General features: G+C 38.1%; 1 protein-coding gene across 2 annotated transcripts in view; it reads right to left on the bottom strand.

Moving 5' to 3' along the window:
• Positions 1-21,592, bottom strand: part of LOC146005492 (ubiquitin-like protein 3) — an 85,375-nt gene that overhangs the window by 7,201 nt on the left and 56,582 nt on the right. For both annotated transcript variants that reach the window (XM_083144747.1, XM_083144740.1), the window contains 2 exons: positions 10,862-10,970; positions 3,838-4,002 (listed from right to left, as the gene is read on the bottom strand). In XM_083144747.1, the coding sequence (XP_083000873.1) occupies positions 3,838-4,002; positions 10,862-10,970 (274 nt within the window). The remainder of the gene's footprint in view (positions 1-3,837; positions 4,003-10,861; positions 10,971-21,592) is intronic.

Below are 21,592 nucleotides of genomic sequence, written 5' to 3'. Positions count from 1 at the left end.
ACCATCAACAATTTGTCATTTCACTCTGCAAGTTTATGATCATGTTGACGTATGAAACGGCAAGTATTTAGAATATTTAATTTTCTTTCTATTTCTAGTTGATAACATGGGGGTCTAAGATGTTCTGACCAATAAAGCTTCCAGTTTTTCGGTTGTTTCATATCAGTAACAATTACCAGTTTCAAAACACCACTATCACTTACCTTAATGGAAGTTGAATCATATATTACGTAGTAAAATAAAAAAATACTGTTAGGTCCAAAACAAACAGCCTTTTGTGAATGATGACAATGAGTCCATGAAATTGATATTGGTTACAGCAAAATCTAGCAATTAATATGTTTGTCGAAGTTGAATTCTGATCATCTAAGTTTTCCACTTCACATTCTACTGATTATGCAAAAGTCTCAACGTGGACATGCATAAACCATTTACAATAACTGCCTTATTTGAATCTTAAGACTAAACCTACATAGCACTACAAAGTATTGAGACCAAGAAGCAGTGTACAGTCTTTTGCTAGATAGTGCATATCAAGTTCTATGGCCATTTCCCATCATTTCTATTCCATACTCTATGAATCATTTAACACCTTGAAAGTCTGGCTCCCCCCAGCAGTGAACCTACTTCCACTAAATAGTCTACCTGAAAATTATATAATTTATTTTTACAACTTTAATCCTTGCCTCCTCCTCCTCTTTGATTTAGCAGTTGAAATTTAATGTGTCAAAACATGTAAAAAGTAAAAAAAAAAAAAGCCAATTATATTAATATTAGTTATTGCAACTTTACTGAAAAAATTACTATATTAAAAAAAAAAACAGAAAATTTCCTTGAAATTCTTTGTTGAAATCTATATACAATAACGTATTATTTATTCTATCAGCAATTTATTTATGTACATAAAGTCACATTAAAAAGTATATACATATACAAATATATACAAGGCTATTTTCCAGGTACACCTAGATATTCAAAAAAACAGTGTTCAACATATGAGCCAACATTCCACATATAAGGCCAATTTCACTTTACTCTTCTCTTTACTGTTCTGAAATATCCTGAAGGAGTATGTTCTTCTCTTAACCATTATACACACCAAACACCTGTTGTGAAAAATCAAAATTTCAGTATGGAATACATACTTTTTCATTCCAGCTTTGCTCAGCATTCCATGGTATCAAAAGCTATGTATTGGGTTGATGCATAAGTTTGTTTTTCACTGTGGCAAAAGTATTTTTATTTGATACTAATTTGAGATGAACAAAAGACAAATTACTCAGTAATATATTCTCCTTCATTGTCTGTGACTGTCTAGTTTTTCAATTCAATGCGTGAAGAAATCAGCTGATTCGGAATTAAAAGCGTTATCAAGCCAAATTTGAAGAGCATTTTTCTTCACCAAAGGAGCTTCCTTGAAGATTGATGGATTGAGAGCTGAAAAGGTGGCATTCCGAGGGTGCAAGATCAGGGGGAGTAAGGAGGATGTGGAATAACTACCCAACCAAGCTCCTGAATAACAGCTTTTGTCATATTAGCGAAGTGTGGGTGTGCATTATCGTGTCACAGCACTTGATGCTGTCTTCCTGGTGTACTCGCTGATTTGGTTGTTTTCATTTAAAGCATGGGGTATCCTGAATCTTACCCATGGAATGCAAATGTCGCACGATGGTTGAATGGTCACAGTTAATCACATTTGCTAATTCTCGAGTCGACTGATGTGGATCCTTGTGGATTAAAACATTTAAATTGACTTCATTGAAGCACGATGGTCTTCCTGAATGTGAAGAAACACTTAAATCAAAAATGCCCTCTTTGTAATGGGAAAACCATTTTCTTGCCCTGCTTTTCACATTGACATTCTCCCCGTACAAGGGACAAATATTTCGAGTCGCATCCGCTGCCTTTGCCCCTATGTTAAACTCGGACAGAAGAATATGTCGGAAAAGGTTTTTTTCCCCACTGGACACTTATTGTTCTTTAGCCCATAAATAACAGTCTTTCTTCAAATGTGTAAAATTCAATGCGTATTCAAAGAACAACAATGCCACTCCAACTGATGAACATTACACGATAAACAAACACCGCAGTGTTGCCATACCAAACACAAACGCTACAAACTTATGCATCAACTCAATAATAAGGCTTAAACCAATCTCTACAGACGTAGTAGATTATGATAATAATCTGAAACTGAAAACAATTAACTTCCTGCATAGGAGAATGGTTATCCCTCTAGCCTTTCATGAAAATAATCCTGGATTCAATCCACAGTATGAAGTCCAAAGTTTTGGTGTTAATTCAGAACCGTGGGGACACTTGGAGAGCTACTTCAAAGAAATAGTAGCAAACTAGTCTCAAAAGCCAGTTAACAGTGGCAACGGGAATCAATGTGTTGACCAGGTATCACGCAATAGAATGTCATCTGGCAATATATTGAAAATATTTATTTCCTGGTAAGTTATTTGAGCAGGTAAGGAGCACACTAATTTTCCAATAAAAGTTAAACAAGTGAACTTTTTTTTTTGTCAAATCATATTGAAGCAATTACTTCGTACTCAAAATTGTCGTTATCTCACATTTCCAATGCTTACTAACTAAAGGATAAAACTGGGAATTGCCAAAACTGTTAACTCACAGTTGATGGTTTGAGGTTACACACTAGCAAATTCCTGATTTTTTTTCAAGATTTTTTCTTGAACTTTTTTTTTGTTTTTCTTAACCTTTATTTATTGGACCCCTACTTAGGTAAAGTTGGAATAAGAAATTATGAAAGTAAATATTTATTTAATGAAAAACTCGTACCAAAAAGCCCATTCAGATGACAAGCAAAGCTGTCATCAATCAGTCATTATGTTAGCAAAAATTCTTGACAAGTATAATTTCTTGACTTTTTATTGACTTCCTGACCTAATTGTTGATTTCTTTACTTAATGACTTTCTTGACTGGTAGACACCCTGACTAGGGACAGCCAAATCTATAAAATATATAGTTATGTATCGGCCAATGTCAATATGTACCTGTAATATCTTGATATGAAAAAAAAATATTATCTTGTATGTGGATTTCAAACAAAGAATTTCAAGGAAAGGAAAATTATCTTCGTATCCATCTTTCAAGATATTCAGATATGCATATTGCTTTGAAAGTGGATACTGGATACTTGGAAACCTGTAATTCAGATTTAATTACCATTCCAATGACTCTCAAGCCTTTAAAGTATATTTTCCTAGCTCAAGATAGGCATAAGCACACAACACTGCAGTACCTCTATCAGCTATACTGATTAATGTATCCTAACAAATGTCGGAAATTATCTTTGAGTATGTTCATAAATTTATTATTGTATTTTCAGATTTGCCAAAGTGAAATAAGGTTGATGGTATTCCTTAGGTAATACTAACTCTGGTATATTAGAACATAATAAAATACAAGACAGTTCTACTTACAGATCTCAAGGCAAAACTTGCAACATGTAAAGTCAAACAACGTTAAGGAAGGTTTGTTTTTTAGTAAACTTTATGCTCCAATAGGCTCATCAGGAGTGGGGATATAGTCTTATCATCTCCATTGAGAAGTAACCCAAGAACCTTTTAATTACAAGATGAGTGTTAATATCTATGCTGTCAGGGAAGCTCTAAGAACTATACCCTCTTTGCTTGTGCTCATGCCCACTTCTCAAACCTAGCCACTACTATTGTGCCACCTAACAATTTCTTGTGTAATAACACTTATACGTGGAAAGCATTTTCGTTGATCTCAAGAAAAAAACACCTACTAAATATTTCCACCCGACTCACACGTTAACTGTAAATACTTATAATTTGTAAGGTTACCTTGCGAGTTTGGCTCTGGAAGGTTCTCCCTGGGTACAAGATGCATTACTGTAGTTTTTCCTGTTGGTAAACCTAGTGCTCCCAAAGTTACATTACTGTGCAGAAATCGACCCTGGTAAATCAGTCTCAGAATTTCTGCTTTGGCCACTGCTTCTTCAGCCCAATCTAAAATCAAAACATGATTTATTGTATAAAATGTGATGGTTGAACATGATATTAAAACTCCACTATATTTGATTTACCATTATTTATAATATTTACTGAAAGTAAAAAAAAATTGGCCGAATATTGGATTATTATTATTTGTCATCTTTTGATGCTTCACCAGGATGTCTACCAAAATAACAAATCCATTTTTTTTTACTTTTTTATGGCTTCTCTTGAGCTTTTTTCGTTTTTCTTAACCTTTATTTATATGACCCCTACTTAGGTAAATAATTATTTAATGTAAAACCCCTGTCAAAAGCCACTTAAGATGAAAACTAAAGCTGTATTTAACAAGAGAATTAGACTTGCTGTATCTATTTAATGCATCCTGGACTGCATTTGGCAGACTAAGCGAGGTTCTGGCATCTGGACTCATAGCCAGTGTAATCTTATGTATGACTCGTGTTGGTGTTCCTATATATTTGTCATCGTCCCTTCATCCATCTTATCTTACCACCATTCATCCTCATCTTTCCGATTAGGCAAAGGGGCAGAAATGTGAAGTAAGATAAACTAATGCAATCAATCAGTCATTGTGATAGCAAAAATTCTTGGCCACAAGTATAATTTCTTAATTTTTTTATCGACTTCTTGACCTACTTGTTGATTTCTTTACTTCTCCTTGACATTCATGACTTTCTTGACCGGTAGACACCCTGTTCAGCTTTTATATATATATTATATATTGTAGTGATATGGAGATTACGAATACGAGAAAACCTCGTCAAGAGAATATTTCCGCTTGTTTATTTCCTGGAATTGTCCGACCAGCAGGCGATCCCAAGAATGCGCAAACTTTGTAACTTCCGTGAAGCAATGACTGAAAGGCAAATGAGTGGATCTAAACAAGATCCAACCTTTCGAAGCCTAAGATTATAAAAGAAAGCTCGCTCCCCGAGCTCGCTCTCATTTGGATCATTAGTCTCTGATTACACTTGGAATACTCTACGACACATTACAACTTACAGAACTACGACGACGGTACACGAAGTTACAGCTGCATAAGCATGCAGCAAGTTGCGCGGGATCGCTCGGATCAGTGAGCCAAGGGTCACGGAATCGAACCTTGGCATCAGTCACAATTTGGTCTGCAAGAAGGATCTGGACAAGAACAACACTCGCCTACCAGGTATGAACAAGCGTAAATAACCTTTAAATTCAACCTTCCATATCTCTTCCCTCTTAATCGGAGCAGGTTCAGCTGACGAGTACAATTAAGCTCTACCTAAAATGTATTATTGAAGCATCCCTGTGACCTCAGATCCCAGGTAAGACGGGATTACAACAATATATATATATATAAATAAAAAAACCTAGGAATAAATCATATGTATCTACTTACATGTTACACTGAAAGTTTATTTCACACTGGAGAGCTATTTGTTTACATTCTTATGTTTTTAAAACAAGAACAGATATTTAAAAGTCAATATCTGGTTAAGATGGCACTTTAAATACATGTCAACATTACTAAAAATTCAAGGAGAGTGTCTGCAATGATTTGCTTTGAGAAAGAAAGACTTATTAATAGAATAAGTGTGTGTGTATACGTGGAAAACAAACTGCAATGGAGAGAGTCGACTGTACTGTGCTCTCTAGAAACATCCATCATCTCTTGTGCAACATATACTGAAAACTCAATCACTGTAGGATAACTAGATGAGACGTTAGTATAACCAACCATTAGTAGTATTTCTGGTCTTTACACTTGTGTTGACCAGAATTTCAATTGAAAGGGGTAAGGTGGGGAATCAATCCTCTGAATTCCTTCTCTCCCTATGTAAAATGAAAATCATTAAACATTGGTACAAATTATACAAAATGGTATTCCTTTTATTAAATACAGCAGTTTTTAATACAATGCCTGTTCAAAAATAAATCAAACTCTTTTTGTAAAATTTGTATGTAAATTCGTTGAAGAGAACTGACAGTGGCTATGCCTAGCGATGACCTTAGTTATTAACTTCGCCCTATTTCAAAGTTATTGGTAACCACAGTAACGTAGTAATTATGTTGAGTGTCCAAGGCAATTTTCAATGAGTATGTGTGAAATTGCAGAAAAGTTTCAAACGACATGTTACTTGAAGCCTATGGCGAGGAATGTTTCAGTCAAAACACAGTGTTATGATTGGTACAGACATTTCAGATAGGGTCGAACCTCCATCGAGAACGACATAAAATCTGGATGAACATCCACATCTACCAACATTGATCATGTGGAAAGGGTGCGGGAAGTTATATGTGCAAACAGTTATCTCGCCATACGTGAAGTTGCAGCATTCTATGTTAACACCGTTCAATGGTTACGAGAAAAGGTGTGTGAGATGTGCCAGAACAAGTCCTGGATGGTTCATCACAATAATGCATTTGTTCTTTCCTCACTTGTTGTCCAGGAGTCTTTGGCAAAGCACCAGATACCCGTTGTCCCACAACTGGCCTACTCTCCTGATTTGTCACCAGCAGACTTCCTTCTCTTCCCCAAGTTGAAATCAACCCTCAAAGGTCACAGATTCCAGACAATATAAGAGGGCAAGGAGAATTCACTATGGGATCTACAGGCAATTCCAAAACTGGAGTTCCAGCTGACATTCCAGGATTGGAAGAAGCACAGGGAGCAGTGTGTGCACAGTGGAGGGGAGCATTCTGAAGGAGACGGGTCCAAAAAAGCTGGTGAATATTACAATTTTCTCAATATTGTGAAAGTTCAGTTTCTTTTTTAACAGCCCTTGTGTACGTACGTACGTACGCACACGCACACACACACACACACACACACCCCTCAAATCATATTTTTTTGTTGTCAGTAATTGTAAGAAAACAGTTTGAACTATCAATATCTAAACTGGAAAATAAAAGTTCTGAAGTCTGAAATATAAACTGGACTGACTGGTGATGGACATTTAGTCCCTCGGTGTAAAATGGGTAAAAGATCGATATTTGAAATTATGCGAGTGCTATGCTTTCAAAAAAGCACCAGTGTGAATTAGAATAACACCTATTATCTACATCTCATTGGAAATTATTTGATAATTAATGAAATAATCAACAATTTCCTTTGTTTTAAGTTGTGTACAAACAGTACATACTAGTTATGTAACAATTAGTTCCTTGCTACTGCTGTTATTTTTCCTCAGCACATGCACTTGCGTTCATTAGCTGAAGCTGTAATTGTCTCATCCAAATTATGACTAATTGAAAATTAAAAGTAACATGAATGCAATAATGCAGTCTATAGTGGAAAAAAATTACACAAGAAATTAACTTATGTTCCTCTGTAATTTACTACATGTGTAGAATCTGCAGAAATTATCGTCTGATGAATAGGCATAAGAACCAATTGCAATTTCGTATGTGTTTTCCGTTTCTGAATTTAAACAATGTATTGAGCATTACAGGCAGAGATACGAAGCTCTGTTATATTATAACTGAAAGTTTCTAAAACCCAGTGGCGAAGTGTCATAAGAGACCCGAAGGCCAGGCCTACCCTAATATAATTGGCTATTACGGATTATTTTATTACTTATAATTTCATTAAACGACGCCTTAATACAAGAAAACTGAAATTCTAGGCCTTACGATAATTTCCACACATTTCCATCCCTGCCAGAGACTATATTGTCGCATGTTGAGCCACTTCTCTGAGGGCCTCAGCTGGTCCCATAACATTCTATGTGAATCATGCGGAAAAACAATTTCAGGGGCACGTTCGCCCGAAATGGACAGCGAGTCCAGCCTCAAGGAGTGATGCCAAACCTAACATAATTGTGCTAAACGTAGTACAATTTGAAATTCATTGGCACCTAGCACCCTGTGTTTGGAATAATGGTAAAATATATGAACATGCGCTCCTGGGAGACAGATAAATTGAATTCAATTGAATATATTTTGAAAAAATAAATTTAAATAAAATCACAAATCTTATTTGTTTCAAACAAAAGGTAGCATGCCGATCCAGCTACATCTGGTTCACAGTCTTCTTTTCATCTTTTCTTTATCTTTCCTTACTTAGCTCACGAGGAACATTTTGATTGATTGATTTGTTGTTTTAAGTCCACTTCATGCACAGTAATGCTAATCGGGACTGGACCTACAGTTTAAAGTGGGATCCGAACCATTATGTGCCTCCACCAGGTATCGAACCCAGGACCCCTTGATTACAAGATGACGACGCTACCACTGCGCCATCGGGGAGGCTTACGAGGAACATTTTATTGAAGGAAATTGCTAGAAAGTTGGGGTCGCAGGTAAACCAAGCCACCGTCTTTTGTAGTCGTCAAATTTTCTCAAACATTTTCAAGCGTTATATTGAACCAATTATATTGGTTAAACCATTGTAACGAATTTAATGGAGGAAATTACCAATATTGTTTAACTAATCAACAATGCATGTTCACATCACAACTGCCCCCAAAATAGATGCATAACATGAACTTAAGACCTAAGTCATCCGAGCACAATTTAGTTGCATTTAATCAGCACACTTTCCTGATTGGGAGGTTGGCAACGCTGGACACACGGTACAAACTGGGCTTTACATCTGTTTCTTGTCCAGCACGGGTTGTCCAACGAGGGGAAAGGGAAGGTGAGGGTAGAATGGGAAAGACAACTTGTTCCGAGGGCAAAAAAATGTTTCTATCCAAGTGTTCTGCATTTTTGTTAAGTTTCTCGATTTATTCCTGTTGCGTTGTTGTTTTCTTGTTATATTTATCTTGATTTTTTATTTTCGCTCATTTATTTTTTTATTGTTCTTTATTTTTTTTTACTTCGCTATTTGTGCCACTTTTGGCTTATTTGCCAAAATGGAGAAGAGTGTTGATATGATGAAATTGACCAGAAATACCCATGTGCAGGCTGAGATTCAAATCCAGGACCACTGGTGCTGTAGCATGATGTGCTAACCACTCTGCCACGGGGGGCGACTTTCAGTGTTGTGAACGTGAAGTGAGCAAGGAGAATAATGACTTGTATTACTCTGGAATGCTACAAAAACAAGCATAAAAGCCTATTGCTGGGCATTGGAACATTGAGGACTGCCACTCGAATGACATCTAAAGCATCAACTTACAATAAAATCAAGAAATACGATTTACGAGTTAGCACACATCAAGCGTTACTATTCAGGTACGTTGATAGATGCAAGAATATGTTGTTACCTTTTCAAAAATAACTTTAAAGGCTATATTTTCTTATATTTTAAAAAAGTTGCACCGACAACAACACGAACTCACATGCCTGTGCCTACCCTTCCAGCAACACCAAGCTTCGCCACTGCTAAAACCCACCAGTGCTCCCAGCAAGAGCATACATCCACAATAATCTTTTCGTGTCAGAACAACATTCTTGCAGTCGGAATCTATGGAATTGTGCACGAATAAAAACACATGGTGAAACTTGCATGTATTGGAATAACTTGTCTTGTGTTGTAGTGTACTTGGTTATTCTTCAGCATTTATTTGCATCGTTATGTCCATTGAAATAACTAGTATGAATGGTGATGATATTAACACTTTAAGAGTGCTAATCACGTATATATGCGGAGTTCTCGAACTTCTCTAGTGTGCGAATCACGTATATATACGGAGTTGAATTTAAAATTTTATTTCAACGGTCATTTGCCATACATTTACGGAGCTGAGTAATGTTTGGACATGGTACTTCCTCATACTGCCACTAGATGGTGGACAAATGCTCCTAACGGTTCTGTTTGCATCGTTGTCTGATAGCGGTATGCTTGCTTCCTTTTTCTAGTGCCGGCAATTAAGGGGGGGGCGAGGGGGGCTGTTGCTCTCCCCACCACCACTGCACAGTGCCAGCGATTAGGGGGAGCAAGGAGGGGCAGTTGCCCCCCAATTTTCGCCATTTTTGCCTCCGCACTATGCAAAATCTTATTTACAAAGGGAAATATACTGTATTTGCTCCCCTAGTTTTGGCACCTTGCCCCCCCCCCCCCCCCCGGTTTGTGATTGAATCACCGCCACTGCATGTCATATATCTTGTCAACTTTTTACTTTTAGTACATTTCATATCATATATGATGAAACGTCCAAGGTAGCCATGTGGTTATAATGTAACATATCATATATCAAAATAAAGAGGAAGAATCAAACTTTTCAACAGTGTATATGATACATACATTTTACATTTTTAGTTTTTAAGATATGATTTTTTAAAAAGTAGTGAAAATGGTCAGTATTCTTGCGACGGAAAGAGACTTACAGGTCAGCACTCTAAATGTTAAATATTTGAAAGAAAAAATGGAAATGAAAGCTCATGGCTCTGGCTGGGACCTAAAACCAGAATCGATGAGGTCAACATTTTTAGTCAAAATCACAACTTGTTTAGCCATTGAGACTGGGAACCTAATATCTAGATATATTTCCTGACAGGAACAATCAAAATGTTCAAATAGCTTCCTTAGTATTTCATGGGTCCGTTGTTACTTTTTCTTTATTGCCTATCATTGAATACAGTGAGTGTCACACAGATTGATTGTAATATAATAAATAAACTATATGATATGCACTTTATGTTTATAATTGACTAGACAAATTATGCACCATGAGTAATATGAAATGTTAAAACAAAGTGCATGCTTGCATGAATACTCATATAGGTTACTTCAAAACACTGCTGATTTACATTTAATGTTACTACTGCTGGAATGCATTTCAGTCATTCAGCAGGACCTTATGCATCCTTACAATATTTGTAAATAGAAGTCAATGAATATATAACTTCAATAATATAATGCAATGAAAATCACTGTAACACATTTCATGTAAACAAGTATGAACAAAGAAAAGAATTCTGATATTACCTTCAGGCCAGTTGTCAAATACATGTTGTGCAATGTCACCTGCTGAGTCACTGGGACTAAAAAGGAACTCTTTTGTCTTTCCACTAACTAAGATCAATCGTAGATTGATCTGAAAGAGAAGGAAAAAAAACTACATTAGTTTATGCACAGTTAGTTCCACTTTATATTACCAACTTATGAAACTTAATACACTCAGCTTACGTACATGCACATACATACATGCAAATATCAAATGATCAAATATCATTTGAAAACCATGTGTGAAAGAATACAATAAAATTGTATGACATGAAACTATAACATGCATTCAACATTAACCACTTTTTCTTTCTCAAACAAAATGTTGTAGTTTTGTCACTCAAAGGGTTTCTATCATATTCTTGTTAATTTATTGGGTTTTATGAATAACTCGAGGCACCTACTTATTCCTCAACTTTTTTTTTAAAGCATATACTCCATTCCATATAAATAAAGAGTCTGAGAACCTATACTCTGTCCCTGGTATCTCTGGAGCAAGCAAACCAAAACAAGTCTCTGATCAAGCGGTGACTCGAGAGGGCTCGACCAATGAACTCGTGAGAGGGGAAGTGGGTGCAGCTATGAGCCATTTGCAGCAGCGTGCACTGGTTTTCTCCACCTGCTCGCTCTATCCCCTCCTCTTCCATTATGCACAGCCTTGCTCCACAGATACCATGGACAGAGTATAATCATAAAGGAACACCTAGTCTCCCAGCGAATACCTGCTCCAATGGTGTGCACATGCCCTTGTTTCGATGTAAATAAAAATACCATGTTCTCAAAAATTGGGCAGGTGCTGAAATAACACATGCATGAACAAGCGTTCATGTGTGCATACATATCACCAGATCATAAAAGTGTTGATATATCTATGAGAAGTCAGTATACATGAAACCATTTGAGAGTGCATTTTATCCAAATTAAAATGGAGCATCTGCTCATGAAGGGTAGTTAATGGGACATCTTGCATCTTGGAATGAAAGGAAACTACGCATTTCTATTTTGCTTATCTTATGTCACTTTTCTACCTCTTTAGGTTAATAGCGATGATGAGAATGAATAATGATTAGATGAAATTAATGAAGGGACAAACACAAAAGAACATTCACTTTAAAGTGATCCACAAAAGGTCCATTTTATGCACAGATAGGCTAATCGGGACTGAACCTACAGTTTAAAGTGGGATCCGAATCACTATGTGCCTCCACCAGGTATCAAATCCGGGCCCCCTTGATTACAAGGCGACGAGCAGAAATGCTTAGTGCAAGTGGCGTTTATAAACGAAAACGAAGTTTAATGAATAATTCATAATCAGATGTGTCTATATTTTAAAGTTTACAAGTGTCATTAATACAAGCATGCAATTAGTGGAAGTGAATTACACTCCTGTTCACTAAAGTGGCACACTTTATAAGGTTGAACAGTTGAAGAATGTGCCACTTTATCTGAACAGGAGTGTACCATAACAAAACTACTGTTGTTGTTGATGATGATGATGAAGATGATTGGTGAAGGTTTGCCTAGGGGCCCAAATTTTATGAATCCTCCCTGGGAAAGAATGCAAATTTTACAACTTAGACTCTCATTTCCCTTTACCTACACGCACAAGCACAAGTCCACTTTATGTTAAGATCATGGAGACTGGACCTATAGTTTAAAGTGGAAATTTAGCCACTGTGTAATGTCTCCCCACTAGGGATTGAATCCGGGATTCTCTTACAGCATTACCACCACGTAGATCCACTACCATATATGAAACCCTGGCACAGAAGCAGTGGCGCTAGTGTCGCTAGTTCAAGTTACAGGAAAGACTGTAGTTTGCATATTTTCCGAGGTTTCAGAAATCTTACCACTAGTATACTACTGGATAAGCCCACTAAGAACTTTTAAAAAGCTAGTGATTAGTCCAGGGTATTGTAATTTAAAATTATGGTATGCCTCCTAAGACTAAGAATAAGAATTTCCCCAAGAAAGCAAGTTCTGGACTAACAGTCGCACCATCGAGGGTCACAGGTTCAAGTCCTGGTGCGGGCATGATTGCTCCTCAATTTCATAAATCATCTTTTATCCTCACATCGTGATTAGTCTTAAAGGCAGAAAAGTGACAAAATAAGAAAAATACACAAACTAAGCGGATATGAGGTATATAAAAGTAACACAAAAAAGTAAATCATATAATGTTACAAATGAAAGAGGTTCCATAATAATCTATTAAATATTGAAATGCCATCTTGAAATAACTTGTTTTTTCCAATCCTTTGAAAATATGTAACTGCAAAAAAATAAAAAATAACTCTTTATGTGCAAGAGCGCCCGGAGGATTTATTCTCGGGGGAGGGGGGCAGTCATACAAACGTATAATTATTATTAGTTAATACTACTTTACGAATCATAAAATTCAAATTAATTGAAAATACTTTGGCGTTGTATTACAAGTTCAGACTCGAGTCTACTATTTAAATAGAATTTAGATTCGCCTTTCTTCCTTTCAATAAACATCTAACCTATCACTTTGTTGATGACCAGTTCTATTTCTTTTTGTACTTTTTCACAATGCACAGGTATGAATCAGAGTCAGAGACCACTTAATCTACTGTCCTTCATGGTACCTCTGATCCATGTTTTTACGTGCCGAAGGGTACTGTAATATAATAATGATGATGATAGAAATAATAATAGTTGCTGTAACTTACGGCCAGTAAGTCACAGAAAACAATATTTCTTGGTATAAAAAATCGCTACCACTTCACCATTCGAATTACATTAACGCTTTCCAGAAATGTGATGGGGGGGGGGGAAGTGCCCTGGCTTTCATTTCCTATCCCTTCCGCCTCGACTCCTCGTCTTTTGTAGTCGGTATTCCACCATTAACTGATACACGCTGTATAATTAGCACACTCCTAATAATATAACATTTTCCTACTGTCTAACTTGGTTTTATTCATGTCTTAATGCGATATTTGCTTTCAAAGACGGTAGAATTATAACAACAGGGCAGTTATAACTAGATATATAAAAAATAATCTTACAGGATTCAAATTCAACACATATAACAGAGGAATGCATGAAGGGAGGAGGTGAAAGTCCCTAACGAGCTGAATGAAATATCTCGCCACACCTTTCACTAGAGGTCGGAAGTGAGAGCTGCGGCAATCGATAAGATAGAATAGCTGGTCTGAAGTGAGGCGCCTGGTATTGAACGACTTGGGTCACGGCCAGCAGAACACGCCACACCAAATTGGTAGAGATAACCAAGGTCAGAAGTCTGTCACAGAGAATCGCACCCCGATTTAATTATTAATGCCGCATGGATGTCACGCGCAAAGTGCTGGCCTATCCAAGGTATACCTGATCGAACTATTATGCGAGGAGCGTCTTGGAAGGTCGACGCGTACGCCCTGCAAAGTGTCTTCAATATTTGTGAACGATCGGGACGAGCACGCAGGAGACAAAGCGAGTGCGTGCGCGTGTGTGTGTTTTCTCCGCACCACACAGATATTCATTCTTACTTGCCCAGGAAGTTTTGGGATTATAGACATAACGATGAGATGACTGCAGATTCTGGAAACTTGTGTATTTCATGTGAGCGTCCCCCACCTTCGTTTATGATGATGAATAGGGGTGGCAACGAGACCGCGGCGGGCTTGTAAAAATAGTGACGAGACCGAGGCGGGCTTGTAAAAATCGAAACGAGACCGAGGCGGGCTTGTAAAAATCGAAACGAGACCGAGACGGGCTTGTAAAAATCGAAACGAGACCGAGACTGGCTACTAAAAATCGAGACGAGACATAGACTGGCTACTAAAAATCGAGACGAGACATAGACTGGCTACTAAAAATCGAGACGAGACATAGACTGGCTTGTAAAAATCAAAACGACAGCGAGACTGGCTTGTAAAAGTCGAGACGAGACCGAGGAGGGCTTGTAAAAATCGAGACGAGACCGAGGAGGGCTTGTAAAAATCGAGACGAGACCGAGGCGGGCTTGTAAAAATCGAGACGAGACCGAGGCGGGTTAGTAAAAATCGAGACGAGACCGAGACGGGCTTGTAAAAATCGAGACGAGACCGAGGAGGGTTTGTAAAAATCGAGACGAGACCGAGGAGGGCTTGTAAAAATCGAGACGAGACCGAGGAGGGCTTGTAAAAATCGAGACGAGACCGAGGAGGGCTTGTAAAAATCGAGTCGAGACCGAGGAGGGCTTGTAAAAATCGAGACGAGACAGAGACGGGCTTGTAAAAATCGAGTCGAGACCGAATAGGGCTTGTAAAAATCGAGTCGAGACCGAGGAGGGCTTGTAAAAATCGAGTCGAGACCGAGGAGGGCTTGTAAAAATCGAGTCGAGACCGAGGAGGGCTTGTAAAAATCGAGTCGAGACCGAGGAGGGCTTGTAAAAATCGAGACGAGACCGAGGAGGGCTTGTAAAAATCGAGACGAGACCGAGGAGGGCTTGTAAAAATCGAGACGAGACCGAGGAGGGCTTGTAAAAATCGAGACGAGACCGAGGAGGGCTTGTAAAAATCGAGACGAGACCGAGAAGGGCTTGTAAAAATCGAGACGAGACCGAGGAGGGCTTGTAAAAATAGAGACGAGACTTTGTACGTGACACTCCTTAGAAAACTTTGATATACTGGAAAAGTTTACCTGGTCGAAATTTACAATAAATCTTCTTCAGACATGCCAGGCGGGTATCAAACTGATTACACTGATAAACAAGATTTTGAGTCTGTTTTTAAGTCCACTTTATGCACAAAAAAGCTAGTAGGGACTGAATGTGGGATCCGAACTTCTATGTACCTCGACCGGATATCGAACCCATAACCAATATTTGCTTATCTTTTTTATCTATTTGTGTGTGTGAATTCGTGTATGTTTCGACCTGCTGAACACGAGTCAGGCATTGTTCTTGTCATAGTGTCAATATTTTGCAATATATCGCAATCCTCTTGCTTCTCATAGTACTTGTTTAGCCAGCATAACGTCCAAGTATTTAATACGAAATATAATAAATGGCAGTTGAATTGTTGCGTGCAAATACTGATTCACTTGTGATATTTAATCAGCGTGGTTTAATTGCCTTATCAATCGTGTCTGTTGGTAAGTATAAATTGATTTGCTTTCAGCTTGTTGGTGCTTTGACAATACTATATCAAAGTGTAAATTACGGGAAGACTCGGGCTATTTTGTGATGAGGTCATGGCTTTCCGCAAAGAAGAAAAACAAATCACTTTTGAATGTGAATTGTTCTTTTCTATGAACACTTTGTCTCATTGGAAATTTATACAGTTAACATTATTATGCGGTTACTCCCACGTTACATCATTCTGTTTTTCATTTTTGTACCATATACATGTATTGCGCATGAAATCACTTCATTAACAAAACCAAAGAACTGATTCATTGAGAGTTAAATTGTTCTTGTATGTCGTCATTGTGTATCATTTCGCATTGAGTTATTGTTTGTCTATGTTGCTGTTAACCCATATAATTAGTAATAGTATGTTCTGGCACATTCGTAATCAGCAAGACCGAATTATGAAGAAACAACTTAAAAATCGACACAACCACAAAACTGATTAAAAAAGGCTATAAATACCAGTGTTATTTACAGAAAAGTCATGTTTTGTTTATAGTTTAGTGGCAGTTGTGAACTTGTGCTTTGTGGTTGCATATATCTTAAGGGTGAAATCCCAATTTTATCGAAGGTTCGTGGCATGACGCGTCAAACGAAAAAAACTTAACACTGAAAGCTGGTGCTGTCCCAAGCTGTTTTTGTTGTTTATGTATTTCGAGACTGAGTCAAAACCGAGAACGAAACAGGCATTTACAACTCAAGACAAATCCGAGTCACAGTCAAGTCTCGTCTCGATATCATTCCTAATGAGAACAAAGTGTGAGGGTAAGCGATAGTTAGATCCGTTACGATATTAGTTGTCTGTTTTTTAGAAACAACGATTTGTTCTTAGTAAATATGCAGTACTCGAATTTAACACAATGTAAGAATGGGGGTGATAAGAAATTTCATTTCCATATTTAAATGTATGTCTGTGTTATAAATGACTAACATAACAGAAGTCAATTCAAACTGTACCAAAAAAATAACAAGTGTGCTACTTAAGGTATATTTATTAAAAGCTAATATTTTTTGTTAAACACTAGATTTCCCTTCTTTTCACAAGAAATTGACTTGCTAGGAGCGCAGCAGCTATCACTTCAATCTAAAAGGTAAGTTGTGATACTAAAAATTATTGACGAACTATAAAGAATAACTATGACACAATATACATTACAGAGGCGGGGATATTTTCTTTCCTCGATTGGGAATGTACTTGGACAAGCTTTAGACGAAAGCGTTTTCCTTAACATTTATGCCAAGACCAAAATGTTACCGTGTAAAGTGAAAACCCAGATGGCATGGCATATTTCATGGCATTTCTCAAGGATAGCATCGGTCCTATTTCCGTACCATTTTCCGTAGCATAACCAATCAGAAGCGAGCTCTCTCTCTAAAAAAAAAAAAAAAAAAAGGTCACGACTGCAGATGTAATGGCTGCCGAGAGAGATGTAAACAACGTATCACTTCACATTTTTAAAAGCCGATGGCCGTCGATAGCTATTCAACCGAGAGGAATAGTTTGCTGTAAAAAGAAAGGTGTTAGGTACAAAGTAATGGCGCTGCTTAAATACATACTTAATAACTTATACAAAACAAGTTTAAAAGAATATTTTAGTTGTGTCAATTGTAAACACCGTGCATTGACCTTACCTAGGTAGATCGTGTAACTCGGAAGTGCCTTTGGTGCTGCATATACACTGAAGTGTCAAAAGTCATGGGATAGCGGGAGGGAACTAGTTGATGGCGCTGTAACATCGCAGCAAACAAGTCAAACGTCGCGAAGCAGTTGCAGCGTTGTCAGGTACACTTCTGTGAGTGCAGTGAAACGTCGTGTACCGTGGTGATGGCAGCCCGACGGGAATTATCGGCGTTTGAGCGCGGGATGATAGTTGGTGCTAGACGAATGGGGCATGCAATTTCGGAAGTCGTCCGGACACTGAACTTTTCTCGCTCCACAGTGACAAGGGTGGACCGTGAGTACCGCATTGGACGCATTACGACCCATCAAGTACAACGCAGTGGCCGTCCACGAGTGAGCGACGTCTGGGCAAACAGACAAGCAACAGTGCGTGATCTGGCAGCAGGAATCAATGCAGGACGTCCCAGGAACGTGTCTCAGAGGCCAGTGCAACGCAATTTGGTCTCCATGGGGTATCGCAGCCGAAGACCGACACGTGTGCCGCTACTAACTGCTGTCCATTGGCGACGGTGATGCACATTTGCTCTGGAACACGTACATTGGGCCTTAGAGGACTGGCAATGTGTAGCGTGGTCAGATGAGTCACGTTTCCAATTGGTACGCGCGGATGGTAGGGTCTGGGTGTGGTGGAGACCCCATGAGGTCATCGACCCAAGTTGTCAACAAGACACTGTGCAAGCTTGTGTGTGGCTCCGTCATGGTGTGGGACGTGTTTACTTGGAATGGTTTGGGTCCTCTGGTCCTCGTGAACCAGACAATGACCGCTCATCGCTATGTTCAGCTGCTTTGTGACCATCTCTAACCCTTTATGGACTTCATGTACCCTGCCAACAATTGGATTTTCCAGGATGACAATGCGCCATGTCACCGGTCCGTCATGGTGCGCGACTGGTTTGATCGCCCAATATGAACCCTATCGAGCACATGTGGGATGTCATCGAACGGACTAATCGTGCCCAGGATCCTCCATCTGCAACAATGACCGAATTGTGGACGGCAATCGAGACTGCATGGCTGACTGCACATCCCTCCAGCGGAATACCAGCGACTTGTTGCGTCACATCCCTCCAGCAGAATACCAGCGACTTGTTGCGTCCTTGCCACGTCGAATTGCTGCACTTCACCGTGCTCGAGGGGGTCCCACTCGTTATTAGGTAGGTATCCCATGACTTTTGGCACTTCAGTGTACTATACATTGTAAGCGGGCTTTAGAAATGCAAAGCCTGAATAAGAAAATCCAGACGGGAGGGGGCTTCCTCTCAATTCGAACACTGTTAGCATGCAATCTTTACTGGACATTGCGAATTGCATAATTTTTCGTATTCTCACAGTACATTTGAAGATAGTTCCAGAGTTTGATAATCTTTGGCAGAGTAGTAGTTTGTGCGTTAAATCAGGAACGTAAAGGTCACAAGTTCAAACGCTCGGGAATCCGAGTACAAAAGTTAGTAGGAAAAATAGTTTCTCTGAAAAAAAATAAAGAGTAATGAGTATTCTCCCTAAATATGGTTACACATAAAAAATGGAACGATTAAATACACAATATTGCGTACCATTTCATTTTATGTGTGTGTGTGTGTGTAAGAGAGGCGGGGGGAGTAAATATTAATAATGTGTTACCAAGATATTGTTTTCAATATTTCAAATTCACACACGCAAATACATTCAACAGCCAAATAAATAATATTAGCTTTACACAATATTTCGCATATTATTGGCAGATCTAATCACTTTAGTTACATGCACGAAAAGAACCGTCCTTGAAAGGAAAATAGTGTGATTTAAATGAAATTTCTTGAAAGAAATAACAGAAAATCGTTGTGATTTACTGGCTGAAACAAACCATGACGTCTTTCGGTAACCAGGAGACAAGCACTATTTTCGAACTAGACTGGCACGAATACTTCAAAACAACAATTCCATAGGGGACTGAAATATGTCATTCCAAAATGCCTTCCAAGTAAAAAGCATGTTATGGCAGATGAATGTAGTACAGACTGGTTTAGTGGCTAAAATTCTAGTTTCCATATCTACAATTTGTTGGAATGAAAATCTTGTTTACACAGACAAGTCTGGTGAAGGAAACAACACAGTTTCGAGAAAAATACGTATCACCAATTAGTTAACACGTTTCGGCTGTCTTGTGTGAATGAACTATGTCTCGACACGTCCCCAATTACTACAAATCCATATATAATAGAAGGAAACTAGTGACGTTGTACCTCTAGCAAATTGCAATAAAAGTAATGTACATATTCTGTGACAAATAATGTAACTTCACATTTATTTAATTCAAAATTAAACGTGATCGGTAGTAACATTATACCTGAATTCAACACTAATACAAATAGTCAATTACTATTAAGGCGATATATTCCAGGAACTTCCTTCAGACAATAATATTTTGCATTTTTTCCCCAAGTTATAACTGTTTTATAAGAGCTAAGGGCGGAAATCTGTGGTTCTTAAATATGTAATAGATAAAATTACTGGAAACAAAATTAAGCCTGAATCACACGGAACTGGATTTCCTGTAGGAATGCCTTAGTTGGCGCTGGACTGGCTAATCATTTGCTAGTTTTCGCCTCGCACGATACTTGTCGATAGACTTTTGTTGCCATAAGACATTGCGCAGAGCAGACAATTTGTAAAGATGGACGAGCAATTTGAAGAATGTTGTAGAATTACTGCTTTGTGCTTTTATTAAAATTAAAAAGAAAAGTATGGACTAGAGATTGGCTCGAAAAAAATTGTAATCAATGCGTACCGAACAAGCTTTTTAATGATGTCGGGTATGCATATTCATACATGAGATTCGCAGGATTCATTCACAAATTTAAAAAATAAAAAAAAATAAAACATGTAATTTAATGCACTTGTAATAATAAGGATTTTCATTTTCGGCTAATCATATTTGTCACGTACACATCTCATCGCTTTGCATAAATACCTAAATATTAATGAACTGAAAACGAATGCACTGCACGTCATCTCTTTCCTTTTTTCTTTATCGAGAAACTAACAAAAACAGCAAACCACAGACAAAAAATTCCCCTTTGCAAACTCACAGATTATCTTCACATGGCCAAACTTTGCTCTGATTGGCTGTTCCACAGAATCCAGTCGAGGAAAGCCAGTAGTAATTAGAACATGTCCTATTCCTCCAAACCAGTCAAGCAGCCATCAAATCTGGGCAGGTAGCCAGTTCAGCTTGAACTAACTGGATATCCAGTTCCGTGTGATTGGGCCTTTATACTAGTGAGGAGTGGTGATGAGATGAAATTGATGAAAGAACAATCACAAACACACATGGAAGACACAACAAGTCCCGCAGAGGTTTCAGGCGGCAGAGCCTCCTCAGCGGAAAAAAAAAGCAGCCCAGAATGCTCTATAAGGAAGATAAATTGACATTTGAATGCCTTCAGAGATCACCCATACAGACAACCTCTCCCCTCAGCTTTCCTAAACCACACACTGTATTACAAAGCTTTCATAAAAAAAATATAAAAGCTCCAGTGATGCCCAAACATTTATGACATTTGTGTTTCTTAATCTACGAAAATCTAGCCTAGTCAAATATGAGCATAATTTAAAGCTCTCACAAGACAAAATCGGTCTTTCGTCCCCCATCTTCAACAATAATGATCAATTTTTCTCCAATGCAATGTGAGACCAATCCAACAAGGTATCTTGCAACTGTAAACATTGCAACTCGAAAGCTTTAAATTTATGGCAGGTATCATAGCTACAATGTTTGTGATTTTGGCACAACTTTCATCCTAAACTACGAAATATAAATTAAGAAGTATATGGCAAAACTGTGGATCCACACATTCTCTAAGATAACGGAGTTTGGTTCCTTACACCCCGAAAATGTATTGTACACAGGTTTGAAAAC

Source organism: Lepisma saccharinum, chromosome 1 (assembly GCF_977018435.1).
Source record: "Lepisma saccharinum chromosome 1, izLepSacc3.1, whole genome shotgun sequence".
Lineage (NCBI taxonomy): Eukaryota > Metazoa > Arthropoda > Insecta > Zygentoma > Lepismatidae > Lepisma > Lepisma saccharinum.
The sequence above is the reverse complement of the archived record's forward strand: the minus strand, read 5'-3'. Positions and strand labels throughout refer to the sequence as shown.